Raw genomic sequence first — 18,750 nt, forward strand, 5'->3', positions numbered from 1 at the left:
ACTCCAGAGGGAGGACGAAGGAAGCTATTTTTTCTTCAACATTCCTTTTCCTGATGTTTTGCCAAAAGTGGGATTACAAAAAATATCACTGGAGTCTGGCAGGTCTCCTCTCACCTTGCAAAGAACATGGAGCAAAATCATCCAGTCACAAGACTCCGAAGGCCCAGAGAAGCTTCTGTTTTGATCCCTCTCTTCTCCTCACCAAAGGCTTCTCATTGAAAACTACCCACAAGGAATTATTTCCCCTACCACCACTTCCAAAACATTTTCTAATATGTTCATATTAATACCTTATTTATCATCTGGTTAAAATTAAGAAGCAAATATGGAGTAATTGCGCACACACCATGAAAGGTGTTGAAGTGTTGGAAAACTCTCTTTTCAAGAGGAAACACTACATCACTTGGTTTTGCTTTGTGGACTACCTTCACTATTTCCAAGATCAGTATTTCAGTAGCTGTTTCATAAAACACCTTGAAATAAGCCTGAAGCCTATTTATCTTCTTTTTTTTCTATTGTTCGTGTGCAAATAAATCAGCCTCCAACCTGACACTTCTTGAGTAACGTTTCTACACTGTATTATTGTATTTTGTAATGATTTTTTGATCCTAAAAAATACCAGCCCTGGTCAGTCCTAATGATCACAGGCAAATTCATGGTCTGGCATATCTCTAAAGAACTACAGCTGACAGGAGGATCATGGGACCAAACTTAAAGCTTTGCTGCCTTACGTTTTGCAGAGCTCGTGTTTCACAGGCTTTAAATAACTGGAGCTATGGAAACACTCTTTATGCCGTAACTTTGCACACCAAAAATGGTTTACCTTGGTTAGTGCTTCACTGGATCTGATCACTGAAAACTGCACTGTCCTCAATTAACTAATTCAAGGTAAGCCCATGTTTTTTTGTGGAAGGATGAAAGGCTTTAGGGTAGGATTAGTGATGCCCATTAATTTTTGAAATTAAATGCTGTCCTTTTGCTTTCCCGTATCTTGGATTCCGCATTTCCACCAAAGACAGAAGTAAACATCTCTATTGTGTAAGATCGCTGGCTGTAGCCTGAGCACAGCCCATGGAAATTTGCCCTTGCAGAGTTAATACAAGTCCTTCCATGTGAGGTAGGAATGGGCTCTGAAGTTAACATTTCATTTTTTACCACTGCCACTTAAAACCCTCTTACATTTTCTGTCATCAATCCATACCCTTGTCAGGACCTGGAGTGCACCATCGGGCCTTATTTTTTCTGGCCACCTCTCCTGGGACATCCACTTCTGTGCCCCTTCCCAGGAGCCCCACTGAAGCTGAGCCATGCTGTGGGCAAGTGGGGGCCAATGCTGTCCCAGGCGGCTCCTGCCTTGCTGCCTGCCCTTGCTGCACTGAGCTGGGACCTGCCCAACCCTCCTGCTTGTCTGCTGGTCACTGGGCTGTCAGTGGGACCTGCTACTGCCGTCAGCAGCCCTTGCCCTGCAGGCTACGAGGTGCTGTGGGGCTTGGGTCATGGCCACCGTCAACTCCCTGACTGCCTTCCCTTATGGAGGAGCATCCCTCTTGCTGCTCTCCAACAATGCTGATGATCAAATCTGCTCTAAGTATTGACATGACATTTGCAGAAATAGTTCCCTTCAGTGCTCTGCTGCCAGTCTTGCTTTTGAACTGCTATGCACAGGATAATTTCCTTCCTTGTTCTCTACTTAGAAAAACTTTTAGAACAGCTTCTTCAAAAGTCCCATACAAAAGTACTATTGTATGCAATCTAGTTCCGTATTAAACAAAATCTACAGCAAATCTGCTCTGTGAAAATACTGCTAATTTTATTTTGCATGCTATTTGCTAAATTAAAGTGTCCATAACATTACACTGGTTTCTCCACAGTTTCAGAATTTTTCCTTTTTTTGATACCTTAGCAAAGGTAAAGCAATGACCTGAAATGCATGCTCCCAAAACCAGATAGGGCATGTCTTCTATTCTTGCCAATCTTTTCTGATTCCTCTATTGGCTTTTGTGTTCATATATCGTAGCAGAGGCAATAGGGGAGACTTCTGTTTCTGGCACAAGTGCAAGAAGTGATATTGAAAGTGATGAAATCATCAGTTGGGATAATCCTGTTTGAAGAGATCACCATACAGAATGGATCCATTTTGGGGGCTGAATTCTCTCAATAAGTTATTATGTAGCAGATCACAACACAGTTGACTCGGATTAACTTGTAAGGCTGATTGAGGAAGAGTTCCCAACAACGCAGGAGACAGGAGGTAATAATACAAAAAGTCATTTATGCCAATAAGGATGAACAGGCAGATGAGACAAGGGCCTACAATGGCTGCATGGTAGTGGAAATTTCATGTCCTGGTGACAAAGCCATTTCAAAGAAGGAAGGAAGAGGGAGGCTATTGTACACCCAGCCTCTGACCTGCAGCAGAAGGACTTTGCAGAGCACTGCAAGAGATGGAGCACCACAGATGTTCATTTTTGCCCTCAGCTGTGTATATTCCTTGCTATTTAAAGTAAAAAAGCTCTTAATTTTTAAATCTTTTTATGTTTTCTGTGTTACATGTTTCAGTTAACACTTGCCCCAAAATCAGTGAATTGTAAACATAGTGCCCAGCTGCTGTAACACCAGTAAGTGGTCTGTGTAAGCTACTGCGGGATCTGTCGGTGTCAACATTAGTTATATGGTTTTGGTGGCTGAAGTGCATAAGTTTTAGAAAATGGGTTGCTGGAAGAAGAATCTGCAATTTAAAGATGTGTATAAAGGTATGCTGTCAAAAGCACTTGCCAGAAACACATGGAAAGTACATAGGCCTATTAAGCAGGACATAAATTTAGTGATCGGGAGAGCACTCAGCCAAGCAAGCTATATATACCAGCATTGTGAAACAAGGATTGTATGGCAAGAAGTAATATTTAAGGAGGGAGTCAAACAACTTGCTTGATACGGGTACACAGATGCACAGGCACACACTCATATTTTGTACATAAATTGAAAAGCTGAAGTCCAATGCTTCCACGATTTGAACTATTATTTTAATTTTGACTTTTTTCATAATTAAGCAGAAGAAATGGCACGGCCATATAGCTTCAGGCAATTATTCTGACACTTCTACAGTCTCATCATCATGCAGTTCTCTCAGTTTTGGCTACATACCCATCACTTAGTTCAATCAATGATCCTATCAGCAAATTAATGGCTGTGTCCATCCCAGCTCTGCAAGGCCAGGGCCATGTTCTGAGACACATTTAAAGAAGTTCAGAGGCCAAGTGTTGGTCTCCTATCCTCAGGAATATAAAAAAGACCACAGCATCAATGTAAGTGGAATTAACTGCAGTTTGTACCAAAGTACTCTGAACTTCCTTGACCGTCAAGAGAGGAGGCTAAACGGGTGTGCAAGACAGTGTGAAAGGGAACCAGATGACTAGGCGAAAGGCAACTGAGCCCCATTGCTATTTGAGGATGGAATAGGAGCACTGTACAGTGCTAGCAAATAAGACGGAAGGCCAATGCGAGAGACGCATCCTTCCAGAGAGGTGTTTGCTGGGCAAAGATTACCCTAGGTCCCTACAAAGGTACCAGATGCCCATTTCTATGCAACTGAATCCCATTCTGCTATCTAAAACCAGGATGAACTGCCACAGCTGTTAACTTCTGTATTATGCAAGTGCACTCTACAGGGAAGCTATATGACTAAATTTAAGGAAAGCAACTAACTTCAAGGCAACTAAGGCTTATTCACATAAGTATTAACAATGTAGTCCATAGGATCTCTTGTGGATACATATATATATATTTTCATGATGAGGGCTGGATAGATAAGACAATCAGTGAAATTGACATCCTCATGGTTCCAGCAAAGCACAAATTAAAACAAACATTTTTAAAAACTGCTTTGAATTTTAGCTACGCTAATAAAAACAGAGGAAACTTTCCAATGGCTATTCAACTCAAGTTGAGTCTGCCTCTTTACTCTAACTGAACAGTAATGTCTGAAGGTAAGGATTAGTACTGCGATTAATGCTCAGGTATAGCACACAGGAAACAAATGACTAATCCAGCTTTCCTACAGATTGTTTGGCCTTGGGAAAGTCAGTGAATTATGTCTGCCTGTATTTACTAATCAATAGACAGTGATGGAATATGCTTGCCTCATGGGACTGATCCAACGTGAAGCTGATTTATTTTTATTGATGTTCTCAGAATCCCAAACGTGCTATGTAAATCCAAAGAATTAAGACACTGGAATCTCTGGCAATTAACATATTGTTGAAAGTATAAATGACTGATTCATGCTGTATAAAGCTATTATGCACAGAATTACCTTATTAGAAACAATATATTCTAAAACTTAAATTAACCATATGAATTACAGATGTTAAATGACAAATGTAAAAAGTAACACTGCAGCATCATATACAGTTAAAGGACATAACTCTTGACTAAGAAAAGATAATAAAAGGTGGAGCAAAAGTTTTGAAGATTCTGCCACCACTGACACTGCCTACCTCACATGGGCAGAATAGTTCAAGTAGAGATAACTGAATGTCTCATTGTTGAACAGTAGATTCACTATGCTATTTGCCCTATAGCCCTAGATATAAGTTCTTGGTGCTGTAAACATCATTCTAAAGTGAGCATTAAATATTAAAACAAACAAACAAACAAAATCTAAACAGAGTAACAGAGTAAAAGCAAAGCAGCATACTCCCTGACAATTTCCTATTAAAAAAAGGAAAAATAAGGAAGTTAAAAAGTGATCTCAACAGAGTTTAGAGATAGTCTTAAAAACTACTTACCTCTTATACTAATAAGAATGATCCTGAATTGGCATAGTGAGTGTAGTAAAATTAAATAACCTGTCCTGGGTTTTATACCCCAAACCAGATGTATGCAGGGCTGAGCACTAAAGACTATGAAATATAGACATCTAGGCCAGGTTTTTCAAAAGCTTATGCCAGGAAACTGGCAGTCTGAGAGGCTAAAAGCCTTTTTGGCTCTCTAAGCATTCAAGACACTTCTACAGATTCATAGATGTTAAGCTCAAAAAAGAATGCCTGCACTGTAGAACTACAGCTGTTAACTCTTGAACAGGAGGGAATAGTTGTCACCATTTTCCTAAATAACACAATTATGCCAAATAACTTGCAGATAAATTAGAACAAGTATTTATAAAAAGAACAAATAACTTATGTAGAAATTTTTGTGTAATAATTAACTACTTTAATATGAATGGTTGGTTACAACAATTGTAAAAATATTTTATCTCAATTCCAATCTAACTTAAAAAAAAATAAGTTTCATCTGCTGAATCTTTTAATAACTTTGTCTTCTAAAATAAAAGACAATCTATTTATTGGTAAGAACCAATGAGATCTGTGATGAAGTCACCACTGCTTCATCTCTAACAAGTTAATTCCCTCTTTGTATAGCAAGTTTTTCAGCTCCTCGGTGTTTTGTCACTTATTCAAATGTGCTATGGCTTCCAATATCTTTTTTCAATATTACACAAACCTGTATATTATGTGTTTCCTGAAGGCAGGGTCGACACTTAATTGCATGATTATGTATAGAGGTGGATTTTTAAAAGCATCTAATGAACCACACAGAAGCATCAACCTTATGAGACAGTCATCTTTAAGGCACGACTGACACAAGCATATTCCAAAAGATGCCTGTATCTCATTCCTCCATCCCTCCATCCCTCCATTTCCCGGTGAGGCCAAGAGGGTTCGAAGTGGCACACGTGCCCCAGACTCATTTGATTTCTTTTTCACTAAACACAGCTATTCCCTCTAAGCAACACACTGGGGGAAACAAGAACTTTTAAAACTTTTATTTTAGTCATTTAATACATTTTTTGATACAGGTCCTGTCCCACGGGGTTCCACCTGCAAAAGATTTTTTAAGAGCATATGACTAACTGTGCAAGGTTAAACAAAGATACATGCATTCAGAGGGGGTCCAAAAATATATATCACTGTTTCAATACAAAAGGCCCAAAGAATATCCATGTCTCTTTTTGAGAGCTGATATAGAGCTCATAGTATAATGTTGAGGACTAAGGACAGGCCATACTGGGGCCATTTGTGGTAACCCCTAAGGAAACCAACTCACCTTTTCCTGTTTTTCATGCAGATTGTCTGATCCATCCTGAGACTGCACAGCCCAGGAGCTCAAGGGCAGAAGGTACAGGACAGAAATTCTGAGTAGTTCTGCAAGGGATCTTCACGATGGAGTCAGACAATTCCCAAATTCCATGGGGAACACAAGAGGAGGAAACACATTACTTCATGACCTCTACCCAAATATAAAATGGAGACAGAAGCAACATACAAGATATCATCTTGATTTTAATTAAAACACACATGAAAGACAATCACACACTCTTGTCTACAGGAGCACCTGTACACAAAGGTTAGGTGTATGTCATTGCAGCTGCCTCAACAACAAGAGATATAAGCTTTTCATATGCTCCTGATTCATCTGTATGATTCCATCAACTTTGGGTCATGGCCACTGAATATGACTGTTCTCATCGGACAAGGGAGAAAAAAAGAATACATAAATAAATATATATATATTTGTATGGAAAAGTGTGTTTGTGTGTGTGTATGTATATATGTATGTGAAGGGAACAGCATGTATCGTTACCCAGTTCTGGGGAGTAGCTCATGGCATATTCATGGTGAGAAGCATTAAGAAAACACAGACGGAATAGGTGCGAAGGGACACTGAGAATGACAGTCTGTGACCAAAGCAGTTGATGAGAAGAAGCACCTATATGGGAAATACTTAGCTGTACCATGCCAAGATCCAAGCAACAGCTGCAGTATTTCATAGAAACACTGTGAGCTCCAAGAAGCAGCAGCTTAGTAAAAACTCTACAGATACATATGGAATTCATCCAGTATTACAATGTTTCATGATATGCCACACTTCCATGGGTGGAATGAAAGCTCACAACAGTTACAGACCCCTACCTTTGGCTGCATATTTTCATACTTGCTCATGTTTTCATACTCTTTCATCAGTGTCCAGTGAAAAGTAAATGTTGACTGTTTACACAGTTCTCAAGTACCAGTTTCCAGGATCTTTTACTGATTGTGCAAGAATACTGTTCTGTAATATTTGTAACAGTCAGTGACTTATTCATTACCACATGTTTTGCAAAATTATTTGATTGCTATCTCTTGACTGTGTGTAATAAACATAACACACGTTTCACATGTTTCAATGCTTACCTACATCACCATCCCCTTCCTGCCTCAATAACTAATGTAGATGAGGCTTTTTTAATTGTTTCTTTGAAATATTCAAAATAAGTCACTGTTAGAAGCAAAATATAAGGCAGGATGTTTTGATGAGACATATGGCAGAGAAAACCTCAAGCAGACTGACAGGGATTATTGGAGGTTGTTCTTTTTTACTCCCTATTCTGCGGGGAATAAGATACTGCTGGAGACCATCTGGGAAATCCACCTAGCAAATCCCTTGTTGTTGCAGGGATCTAGGACAGCAACTATGATTCCAGTACCTCACTTTCTCCCTGTGGCATATTACAGCTGCACCATTGTTGTTTCCTATAAGGCTGAAGGTTATTAATCAGAACTTCATGGACATTGTGACATTTAGTGAGCTGAACAGTTGCAGAGTAAATGTCTATTACCTAGGTTGCCATTTCCAGAGGACTGGACTCAGTAATTCAGGTGATTCCTTACAGTCCTCTTTACTGGTAATTGATATTATTATCTACATCTACTATTTTGTTCCTAAAACTAAAATTTCATATAGGTTTTCCTAGGAGTCTTTGGAAGCAAATGGAGGAGAACAGAGGAGAATTAACAGAAAAAGCTGAAGCAGCAAAAGGAGGGTTATAAGACTATCAACAAAAAGAAAGATGAAAGAGAACAAAATAGTTAAATAGTTTTAAAGTTGAATTCTACTTCTCCTTCCTTCCTCCATTAAAAAATTTACTTATTCACTTCTCTCACATCACCGTGCAAATCCAGTTATGTGAATAAGCAAGTATCCAAAAAAAGCATTCAGTGTTCTAGTGTACCTAATTATTCTCAGCAATTGCTATAGAGGGAAAATGGAGAACACTCAAAAGCACAGTTTGAAGGTGTATCAAGTATTCACCAAGACATTTGACTACTGGCATTCATTCCACAAAAAACAAGATTAGAAAGCGAGATATATGTAAGACAACTAATAAAAAATATATTTATTTTAAAACCTCAGCAATATGTTGCTATAAAAGTCATTAAAGAAAAAAAGAAAAAAAAATCTTTGACTTCTTTCCTCCCTTTCTTCAGCAGCTGACTTGGTATATAGAAAAGAATTCAATACCGGTAGAAAAAATCAGGGGTAACATTTCAGGATTATCAACTTCATGAATAACAATATAGTTTTGGAGGAGTGTAATGTATGTAGAAAGAGGCCAATTATCAAGCCATTCATCACAGATTAGTTTTGAGGATCAGCTCTTCAACCTCTGCATCCAAAAAAAAAAAAAAAAGACAGTTCATTAGCTGTAAATAATATTAAGACTAAACACAATTGCAGTAGGTAGCAATTATTGCTGCCCCATTATATCTTGTTCAATTTACCATCAAATAGTATTTAATCTTCCAAGAGCAAGATTTGCTCTCAGTCTTTTTCTAGTTGGTAGAGGAGCTGCATATGTGATAACAGGAGAAGAAAAAGCTGCAGTGAACTATTTGACCTGGTAGGACTTCAACACAAATTCAATTTCCTTCCTAAGAAAACAAAACAAAACAAAACACAAAAGCAAAAGTTAGGGATTGAAAATATTCACTGTAACAAGGCCCAGCCCTGAAGGTATCTGTCAGGAACAAACCCTGGTTGAAGTCAACAGGAATTTGCCTGAAAGGTACAGACTTGGGTTCCTAGGCTGTTGAGTTATAAAAAGTGCTTGGCTGTAAACAGGGAGGGAAGTAGTACTTTCAGACACCTTACCTCACTCCTTGCAGATGCACTTGATAGCTTTCTCTCTTGTCTGAACAGATGTCCAGCCACTAAAACCTAGTTGTACAAAGTCCTGCATCCCCTCCAGGTACAACTGCTTCTGTTTCAGTATGAGGGACCAATGACTCCAAAGGTGAGTGTGAATGAGGATAGACAGCTGTATCTGTGAGTAATACACAAGCAATCTGGAATCAACAGCACCACTGTCTGATACTTGACCAATGTGCACTTGTCCCTTTGACAAAAAACTTCTGAGACAATTTATAAAAGGTCACATTAAAAGTTATCCTCTTCTGTGCCAGTTTTACATTAGCTGGGATTTCATATGCACATGGAGCCAGATTGTATTCTCCATTACAGATATGTAAATCTGGAGTAGCATCATCAACTTCAGTTTAATTGATCTGGATTTACATCATTGTAATGAACACCCTGCAGGAAACCAATTTCATTTTCAAGAGCTTTCACTGAACATGAAAACCTGTTACTAAATATATTTCCAATGGGAGGAATTAGACACAGAACTGATGTTATCATAGACAAAGGACTTTGATGAATGTGACTGTTAAAGAACGCTAGAGCATTCATATTTTCTGACAAACACTGCACTGATTTTTTCATGCACCTGTAGCTGTCTCTCTTCATAACAACGTTCCATTTAGCCATTTATTATGGGTAACCCCCAAAATCAGAAGATTCAAGTCTGGAGAAAAAAAGTGCTGCATAAATTCAACTTCTTTTTCAAGGAAAAGGCTTATTAAACCATTAAACTAACATCAATTTTTCAGTACCAAAAAGCTTTTAATTGGCCTATAACAATTCCTCTATCAAAGAGCAGCAAAAAAAAGAAGACCTTTTATTCTTCATAGAACTGTACTGCTTTCTCGAAACAACCAATAAACTGACCTTTGGAGCTAGAAAATTGTGATTTTCTCAGCTTTCTCATCTTCTAAAAGTAGGGGAAAGTAAAGCCAAGGTGTTTGATAAAATGGTAAAGCAAAATATAAAGGACTCAGTCTTCACAAGGAGACCAACCTATAAAACACCTTTGTATGAAGCAAGAATTAATAGGGAAAGAGAAAACAGGCTAGTTTGTCTCACTTTTTTGTAGGTGAGTGGGTAGGAAAAAATGAAGAGATCACAAAACTCCTTGCATACACTTTTTGTTCTCCTTTCATTAATGCTCTCCATGCATATGAGAAGGGGCCTATCTCCTCCCACTGTAGTGCATCTAACTCCCAAGGAGCTGTGAAAAACACTGGTATGCCTGCTACCTTTGCACAAACCTGAGCATAACAGAGAAAGACAAAGATGCATACTTCAACAGAACCTTTGAGCCTGCCTTCACACACCAAAGAGGTGAGATGCAAGCCAAAAGATGTTGTAGCCTTGTATCACCTACACGTGATGGCAGCAGGGGCAGATTTCACCTTCACTTCACTTCTTTTATTATTTTTACTTTTGAGTCTCAGTACAAACTATTTCCAAAGATTTAGTGAAAAGCAGCAATGACAGAATCCATCAAATAACAATTAAGGCACAGCTGAAAGAAGTCACTGTCCTCTCCTTGGTGTTTGCTTGGAACAGTGGAAGCAGGCTGGACCCTTGTGGAGCTGCAGGCTCAGTCTGTGCTGATGTCTTGCTGCTCCACAGGGTGTGTATCATGCTGGCTTTGCATTCTGCCCCAATCTTCTGTTGTTTGCTCAAAATCTACTATACCACTGTAACTGTAACTGTAACATTTCCTGCCTATACCTTTCACCAGACTTTGCCTCCCTCCTCACAGGTTATTCATTATAGTAGCAAACAGAATTTCACACTAAGCCTCTTCCTAGTCTTAATAATTAAGCAATAAAATTAGGCTGTCAAACACCTGGACTGCAGACTCTTAAGATATTTGCATTAACAAAATAGCAGTCAGTAAGATATGGCATTGCTTTAACACTTTCTATCTGACTCTGGAAACAAAATAAAATATAACAATTAAAACAAACAAAAAAATCTAGCTTCCTCTTACGCAATACCTAGGTAGTGAGATCCAGCTTCAAACAAGAGAGATGAGTGAGAAGTTCTATGGAGAGGATGAGTTGGAGTCAAAAACTCCTTTCTGAAAGGCTTAACTAACCTCTAATCCAGATTCGTTATCTGTATCTTGGGCACTTGGCAGCATAAACTAGAAGCGCAAAAGGGTATTTTCTTTGTACCAAAAAAGCCAACATGCAGAGTTTATTGGTATCCTCAAAAGACGAGGAGACACTTCTATCTTACCCTTTTCAGCTTTCCTTCCTGCTTAGAGCTGAGGTAACCATATCATATAAGCACCATATGACAATGCTCCAATTCAGCTGAAAGCTACCTATGCCACCTGAATATAAATAATGATGATGAAACAAAAAAGAAATGAGAAATGTTTTAGTTATGAAGTAAAAGAAAAGAAACAAAAAAAAAGAAAAAATAAATAATAAATGTCTCCAACGCTGTTCTTCAACATGCCAAATTCCCAGTCTGCAGTTTACTTCTTGCTTCAAGTAGATGCACACCTGTTTCACATTTCATTAAGAATTTTTTTTAATAAATTACTTCTTAAGTGACTCAGTAAGCTACTATTGGTCTATATAAAAGCCCACTGTAACTCCTGAGGACTCCACTTGCTTTGGAAAGAGCATTTACTTATATAGTCTTATACTCTGAGCATTTCCCCAAGCAAACCTGCAGACAAAAATAGAGGCAGAGGGGAACTAGACAGTGACATCACATGCCTCAGACACGTCAGATGTGATGATGTTCACTGGATATTAGGAATGACCTTTCATATTTTACTAAGATACAATCCTACCTTTAAAAAGGAGAGAGAGTGAGAAAGAAACACATTGAAACTCTACCTTACTCCTCAGAGATGGTGTCTATCTGTGGCTAAATTCATGTGCACTTTTGGAAACCAGCTGGATTCATGATGCAGCAGCAGATTAGAACAGTCTTATCCGTATATTTGTATATTCAGGTCAGGCTGCTTGGATGGTTGTGCTCAGTTCCCTTCAGTAATGATGAGGTTCAGCGAAGCGGATGTTACAAGATTCTACAGCTGGACTAACTACCGAAGATGACTAAAGTTTTAACTAGAGCAGTGTGCAGGAACTTCAAATGACCCTTCACCCAGGATCTCACATGTGCTTTGGCTTTCAGGTCCCATGCAAGGTTACAGTCTTTAAATACCTTCTTAGAGCAGGACATGTCTTAAAAGTGGACAACCTGCCAGGCTAACCTGCTGTAGTGTAAAATGCATCCATTACAACACCAGTTTGAAGTTGCAATAGTTGGGAGTAAACAGCCCCTGGCAATGGCCCATGACAACACCACTGTTCTTTTTTTACATCAGGCTGAAGAAAAAAGCTTGAGAAACATGTCAAAAGCCCAGCATTAAAGGAGTAACAGAAAGTAAGATCTTCCATTTAGAAACTACATGAAAGCTCTGCCTTGTTGTGAAGCACTGTAACTATAATGACATGCACATTAGAATAAAGTATTATAATTAAAGGTCACTGTATGCAGCAATCATTATTTACTGTTCTCTCCTTCAAAACTATGCTTTTCTTTTCAGACTTAGAGAAAAATTACTTATCTTGTGCACTTCTCCATGCAGCCAATTACACACTTGAGCTAAACATATTGTATGTTAACTTAGCCTACCATACAACCAGAGGGCATGGAGGTGTCCAATTTTTCTATCAGAAATTTTGTCTGGTAGAAAGAAAGAAGACATTAACCAACTGTCCACATTTAGTAGGTATCTGGACAAAATGGACACATGGTGTGCACCCTCCTTGTCACCTCACTTTAATGCATCTCCTAGGCATTCGTGATTAGTAGTACACATTTCTATCTGGGATAGCCCAAAGAGAAGTTTTGCATATTAGGAACATCCTTTGCAATACAGACATAATGAACTATTTGTTAATCCAGGTAAAATACATGGCACAATATAAGTATGGCTGGTTAGCTCAAAAACCTGTTTTCCCATACCACATCACAACAATCTTGTTATCCAAATGCAGAAAAGACAGAATAATTTAAAAGGAATGGGCTTCCTATATTTCATGAAATAAATTATGTGGAAGAGATAAAGCTATATAATGAGTTTTCAAAAAAAATATATGGTCTAGGAAAAAGCAATAACACAAGAATGAGAAATCAAAAATCTCAGTGTTACAGAGACTTCACCATGGTCATACAGAAACCCAGCAGTCTCACACATAAGTATATAATGATCTAAAATAATTTATATGTGCACTTAACTATTTGGTTTCATAGAACTGCATTTGCAGAGCATTTACAGGTGAGTACTTTATAAGCCTTTTGTAGTACAAAGACCCAGCCTTGTTAAGGTAAATTTATGTATACATTTTTGCAGCTATTCAAAGTTTCACTGACTTCAGTTTAGCACTAAATGGCTACAGAAAGTTCTACGGCATGAACATCTGAGTCTTACTGGATATTAGTTCCCTAATATCAGCTTAATAAACTCATAAATTATATATATACACATACACATATATACATACATACTTACATATACGTATTTAAGACTATGAAAACCCATTTCTTCCTTGCATAACACTTTTTCAGTGAGTGCTAAAACATTTTGGACCAGATTTTAAGGTTATGTTACAATTTCGCAAGTCCCTCCACCGCACTCAGCATGTGGTCTTTTTATGCGGAGGTTACCACACATACTCACTGCCTGAAACTGTGGATTCAAAGAGTAAAGTTACACTGTCCACTGAAATATCATTCTTGTTTAAAGAGCATTATCAACATCAGTTTTAAAAGTCATATTCTGAAGTGACTGAACAGAGCATTCTTTACATAATATACCCTAGTAGTTTGAAAAGTTGAATTAAAATTTGTTCACAGGGTTATCTAATCTCCAGTTATTCATCAGTCTTTTCAGACAAGAAAACTCGATTTATTCTTCCCAAAAAACTACATTTCTTACAAATCACTGATGGCTTCCTCTGTGTACGTTAGAAAGGCCTGAATTTAGGGAAATGTTAAGTATCCCTGTTTTGACATCCAAGACTCTTTCCCAGAATGACACCACTATCTAGCAAACTTTACATATACCATAAGCATAATTGGTTCAGATAGGTATTGACAAGATGGATATTCTAAAAATTGAACTTCCACAATGAAGTAACCATTTTCAAAAAACATTTGCCTATTAGCTGTCATATTTACAAAGAAAATATTATGGAAAAACTACCATTTTTATCTCAGCTGCTTCTTCATATTTCTGCAGCATGTACAAAATCATCAATCAGAACTGTATCATCAAATGGCGGGGCCCACCACTACACATGTGAAGGAAGTATCATTCTTGTAAACAGTGTTATACGGGCAAATACCTGTAATATAGTTTAACAAAAGTGCTTGCTTCCAGAAAAAACAAACTCCCTTAAAACATCAATAATGTTTTGGCTTTTTGTGGCTAGATTCAGCTCTGATGTGTTATCTTTAAACCTAGTGACAGGTCAGAATGGATACAAGTTGACCAGAGAAACATGGCCTCAAATTTAACAAAACATATGTGATGCAGTATCTAACGAGGAGACTCAGAGCAGATCTTCCCAGCTCCAGCCCTTTGTCTCTGGGTTTCAGAGAGTCCTGGCCATCTCAAGCAACATCTTCTGCAGGCTGAATGGGCCATTGTAGAAGCTGGAGGAAGCATAATGTATTACTTCCTGCAATGCTAATCCAATAATTAAAATATATTTCCCTTCATTTAGAAACCAGATATTTTCTTCACTAGCTTCTCACATAACTTTTCTTAGTTCTTTGCCACATAAAGATACTGCAAGAATACTACATTGTAAGAAGTGGCATATCAGTTTGATATTTGGTGAACACAGCAGATTATTTTTCTCATGAAAGAAATGGTTACAGGTTACACTAAACACATTTGCTTACCCATCACTACCAGTGATGCCATTGTTCAGGTCTAATTGTGTCTGATAACTATAACTGTGAATGGCTGGAGGTTAGATGCTGATAGAGCACTGGGAGAATTCCTAGGTGACTTCAAAAACCAATGCACGTATTTGGTGTATTCTGGGTAAAAAGGATATGTGAGATGTGGCTCCTGGTAAACTATAGTACTCTGTTAACCTTACTTGTTCTTTATTTTGTTTCCTTCCTGGCAGAGAATTAGAGTTCTGGCTATTCCTTGTGATACCCTTGCCCAAGTGCATCCAGCGAATACTGCACACAACTAGGAATTTGATCTTCTGCATTGTTCAAGATTAATCAGCTCAGTAAAGGCCAGAACACTCTTCTGGAGGGGCCAAGTAATCTGACTCACCAGAAGAGGCAAGAGGATCTTCTTGATCAGGTCTAGGGCTTGTAAAACATTCTCTGACTCTTTAGCCTGTACATTACTGCTTAAGGTAAAAAAGTAGTAAAGATTTATATGAATGTATATGTACGCATATGAAACACTGAGACATTGTACAGTCCCATTCTATTCTAATACATTGGGTTTGTTCCTTCTAAAAATATTCTATAACTTTTTTTAAAATTTAAAAAGTAAGAGTAGAATTCATCTGTAAAATATAAAATGGGCTGCAAATGTATTCCTTTACTGTACACTCAGCTTACAAATCTCTGACAAATTTTTGTTTATCCCAGGAGTGTGTTCTTCCTGAAGTCTTCACTCCATATTTAATAATCTTTGCTGCATACCTAATGAATCATATACTTAAATGAACTATAAACATCAATATGAATTTCACTAGGACAAAAAGGGGAGACAAATCTGCATATTGTTGGCAGTATAGAGTGGGTAGGATGACAGTGAGTGATGAAAGACTATATCAATGTGGGGGATGATTCAGCCTTCTTAAAATTTGTAGAATAACAAAGAATGAGATGGCTTTGTCATCTCAATTCATTACAAGCAGAATTTTAACACTTCTTGATATCTTTTTTTTGCATCTGAGTTGGAACTGATTAATACCGGAAATGTGACATGACATTAGACTATGTTCTTGTCTTGGCTATAAAGGAGTTCCACATTAAGACTCCTCCCTTTCTTCACCAAGCTTATTTGTGTATTTGCAAGAGTAATGGCAGAAACAATGTACCGCAGGCAAAAGAGCCTGTGTGTCTATCAATATTTGGGTGGCTGGCTTATAAAATGTTCATTGGAACAATGTGCCCTGAAGCAAATGAAGATACTGTTCATATTAGCCAATTTGGGACTCTCTGTGCAACAAAGTACTGAGTAAATCTACCACTGGAGTGTATACGCACTCTGAGACTAGATCTATTCAGAACATTATCAATAAAATCAAAATTTGTGGAAACAAAAATATCCCATGCAGATAAACAGGTTTTCATAAAGATTTTATGGAGAAGGTTTGGGGATTTATGAATTGCTAAACTGGAAGGCCAAGAAAGACAAAGACTAACAATCTCCCATTTGGTCAGACTTTCTTCTACCCACCAAAACCAAACACTTGAGTTAAAAAAACATTCCAAGTTTTTATTTTTACTCCACAAGCAATGAAGACAGGAGTTAAAACTTTAGCATAAATAAATGTTCTCTGGACATCAGTCATGTACAGTCTCCTTCTGGAGACACCTAGAAAAATTGATTTTCTGTATCACTCCTATTTCAAAGCCCTGCAAAAAATGTGATCATTCAAAGTATATATATATTGTCAGGTTATTTTGTAGTGGGCTACTGAAAGCTAGTAACTAGCATTAATAGTATTTGGATCTACTACTGACATCCTATTATTGCTGCTGTAAAAGTGTTAATCCTGTTGGGAGTTATCAGATAAAAAACAAGAACTTGTCACCAATAAGGTCAATAGGTAAATTCTGTGATACAGGCCATTTCTTCACCCTCCCTACAGTATGCCCTCATGACAAACACCTTCCTAGAAAGCTAGCTACCTAGTCTATAGGATCTGTCTTTATCTACAATATAACCGCCCTTGCTTCTCTGTACCCACATAATGGAAACTACAGAGAAAAGCCCTCAAGGGATTACAGCTTTTTAAAGCAAACTTGTCAGTTTTAATTCAGGTTAGGTGCCTGCATAACACAAACAATCAGGAAGGAACTAAATCAGTTCCTTTCAGATGTTGATAATTCACATGTAGTAATTTGCTTGGGCATACGCACTTAACATTCACATGGATTCATTCTACAGATACATAATACATGTAATGAGATGGTCATCTATAAATATACATAGATATATGTATCTCAGTATATATACATATATATATGTATTACATTATATACATAGCTTAATATATATATATTTCAAACGGATGATGTAGACAGTTCTCAATAAATGGACTGATAAAATTCATGCCTGGTGGAGAACTGCACTGGTTTTTGTCAGTGTGTCAGCACAATATTATGCCTATATATATGTATTCACCCATGTACATCCACATACACTTAATGTACGTATGCATCATATATGTGTAACAGAGCATACAAATCTATGTATAGCATTTCAGTAATGATGTGACAAACATTAGACACATTGCATTAAGTGCTTAGCTGGGAATAACCTTTGGTTTGGCCTCACAAAGCTTTTCCTTTTCTAAGCTACACACTTCATATCTGGAGCATGTGGAAGCATCTTACCTTGCTTCCATTTTCTCTTGCCTCCCGTTCCATCTTGAGATCAGAAATTAGGAGAGTCTTGTATTTGTTCTTTCCATTACTGCTGTGATCATCTAGTCTGTATTCTGAAGTCAGCTGAGCAGAGAGGGGACTGTCACTCAGGTTCAGAGGCTGCTCATCCTGCTCCAGATTTGTTTTGCCATTACTGTTGGTTTCTGCCATCTCCCTGCAGTGTGTTCCCCCTGAAGCATTGGAACTGTGTCCCACGGTCTCATTGCCATTAAAACTCTCTGCGGCTGAATCATCTATTAAAAAATATATATTTTCAGTCACATGCCACATCATCATCTCTGTCCAGTTCAAACATAATTTATACCTTCACAACGTTTTTCAAAATAGAATGAAAATGGTTTATATTACTAGTACCAGTAAATTTCTGCAAAATGTGCACGCACACTCCTCCACGTTTTCAAGTAAAAACTTTATGTAAATCCATAAAATATTACTAAGTTAAGGGAAATTATCTGGGCTGACACCTTAGTGTCACTGTGTACACAAGAGATAAGTATCACAAAAGATTTTAGGGACAAAGTGACAAAGTCTGCCTTAATCCATCTGTCTGTCCATATGTCTACGGATCTATTTAGATTCTTATACCATGCTCATTACTGCAGTATTGCATATTTCTGAAATCAACAGAGACGCACATGGTACTGAGAGAATCTAGTCCTCAGGTTTTAAGGGTGCAGAGCAGCATGTGTCATATCCATAAGCATCCTCTTGCACAGATACTATGTAAATACATCTGATGTAATCACTGCTGGCCGTAAAGATTATACTGGAAAAGTTAACTCCGGAAACAAAGATCATCTCTTCATTTTGTTCAGGGGCTCGTTCACTTTGCTTGTTCATTGGTGTCACAATATATTTAAAAATATTGCTCAATAAAGGACTAAATTATCAGCCTGAAAGTTAGATCTGAAAACTCTGGATGTGTTGCTGTTACCCCTAAGATTTTACAGCTGAAATGTATGATAAATATGTGTTTTCACATGCTTAAGGGTTTGTGTATCCTGTGTTTGTCACCACTGGAATTTGCCACCTGTGCTACTACTCAGCCCTTCTTTACTT

The 18,750-nt window shown here is 37.8% G+C and overlaps 1 protein-coding gene across 2 annotated transcripts in view; it reads right to left on the bottom strand.

Annotated features, from left to right (window-relative positions):
- The window catches only part of NOL4 (nucleolar protein 4), a 196,963-nt gene that overhangs the window by 65,265 nt on the left and 112,948 nt on the right, over window positions 1-18,750 (bottom strand). For both annotated transcript variants that reach the window (XM_049827495.1, XM_049827485.1), the window contains exon 6: window positions 17,641-17,924. In XM_049827495.1, the coding sequence (XP_049683452.1) occupies window positions 17,641-17,924 (284 nt within the window). The remainder of the gene's footprint in view (window positions 1-17,640; window positions 17,925-18,750) is intronic.

The sequence above is a fragment of the Accipiter gentilis genome, chromosome 2 (genome assembly GCF_929443795.1).
Source record: "Accipiter gentilis chromosome 2, bAccGen1.1, whole genome shotgun sequence".
NCBI classification, from domain to species: domain Eukaryota; kingdom Metazoa; phylum Chordata; class Aves; order Accipitriformes; family Accipitridae; genus Astur; species Astur gentilis.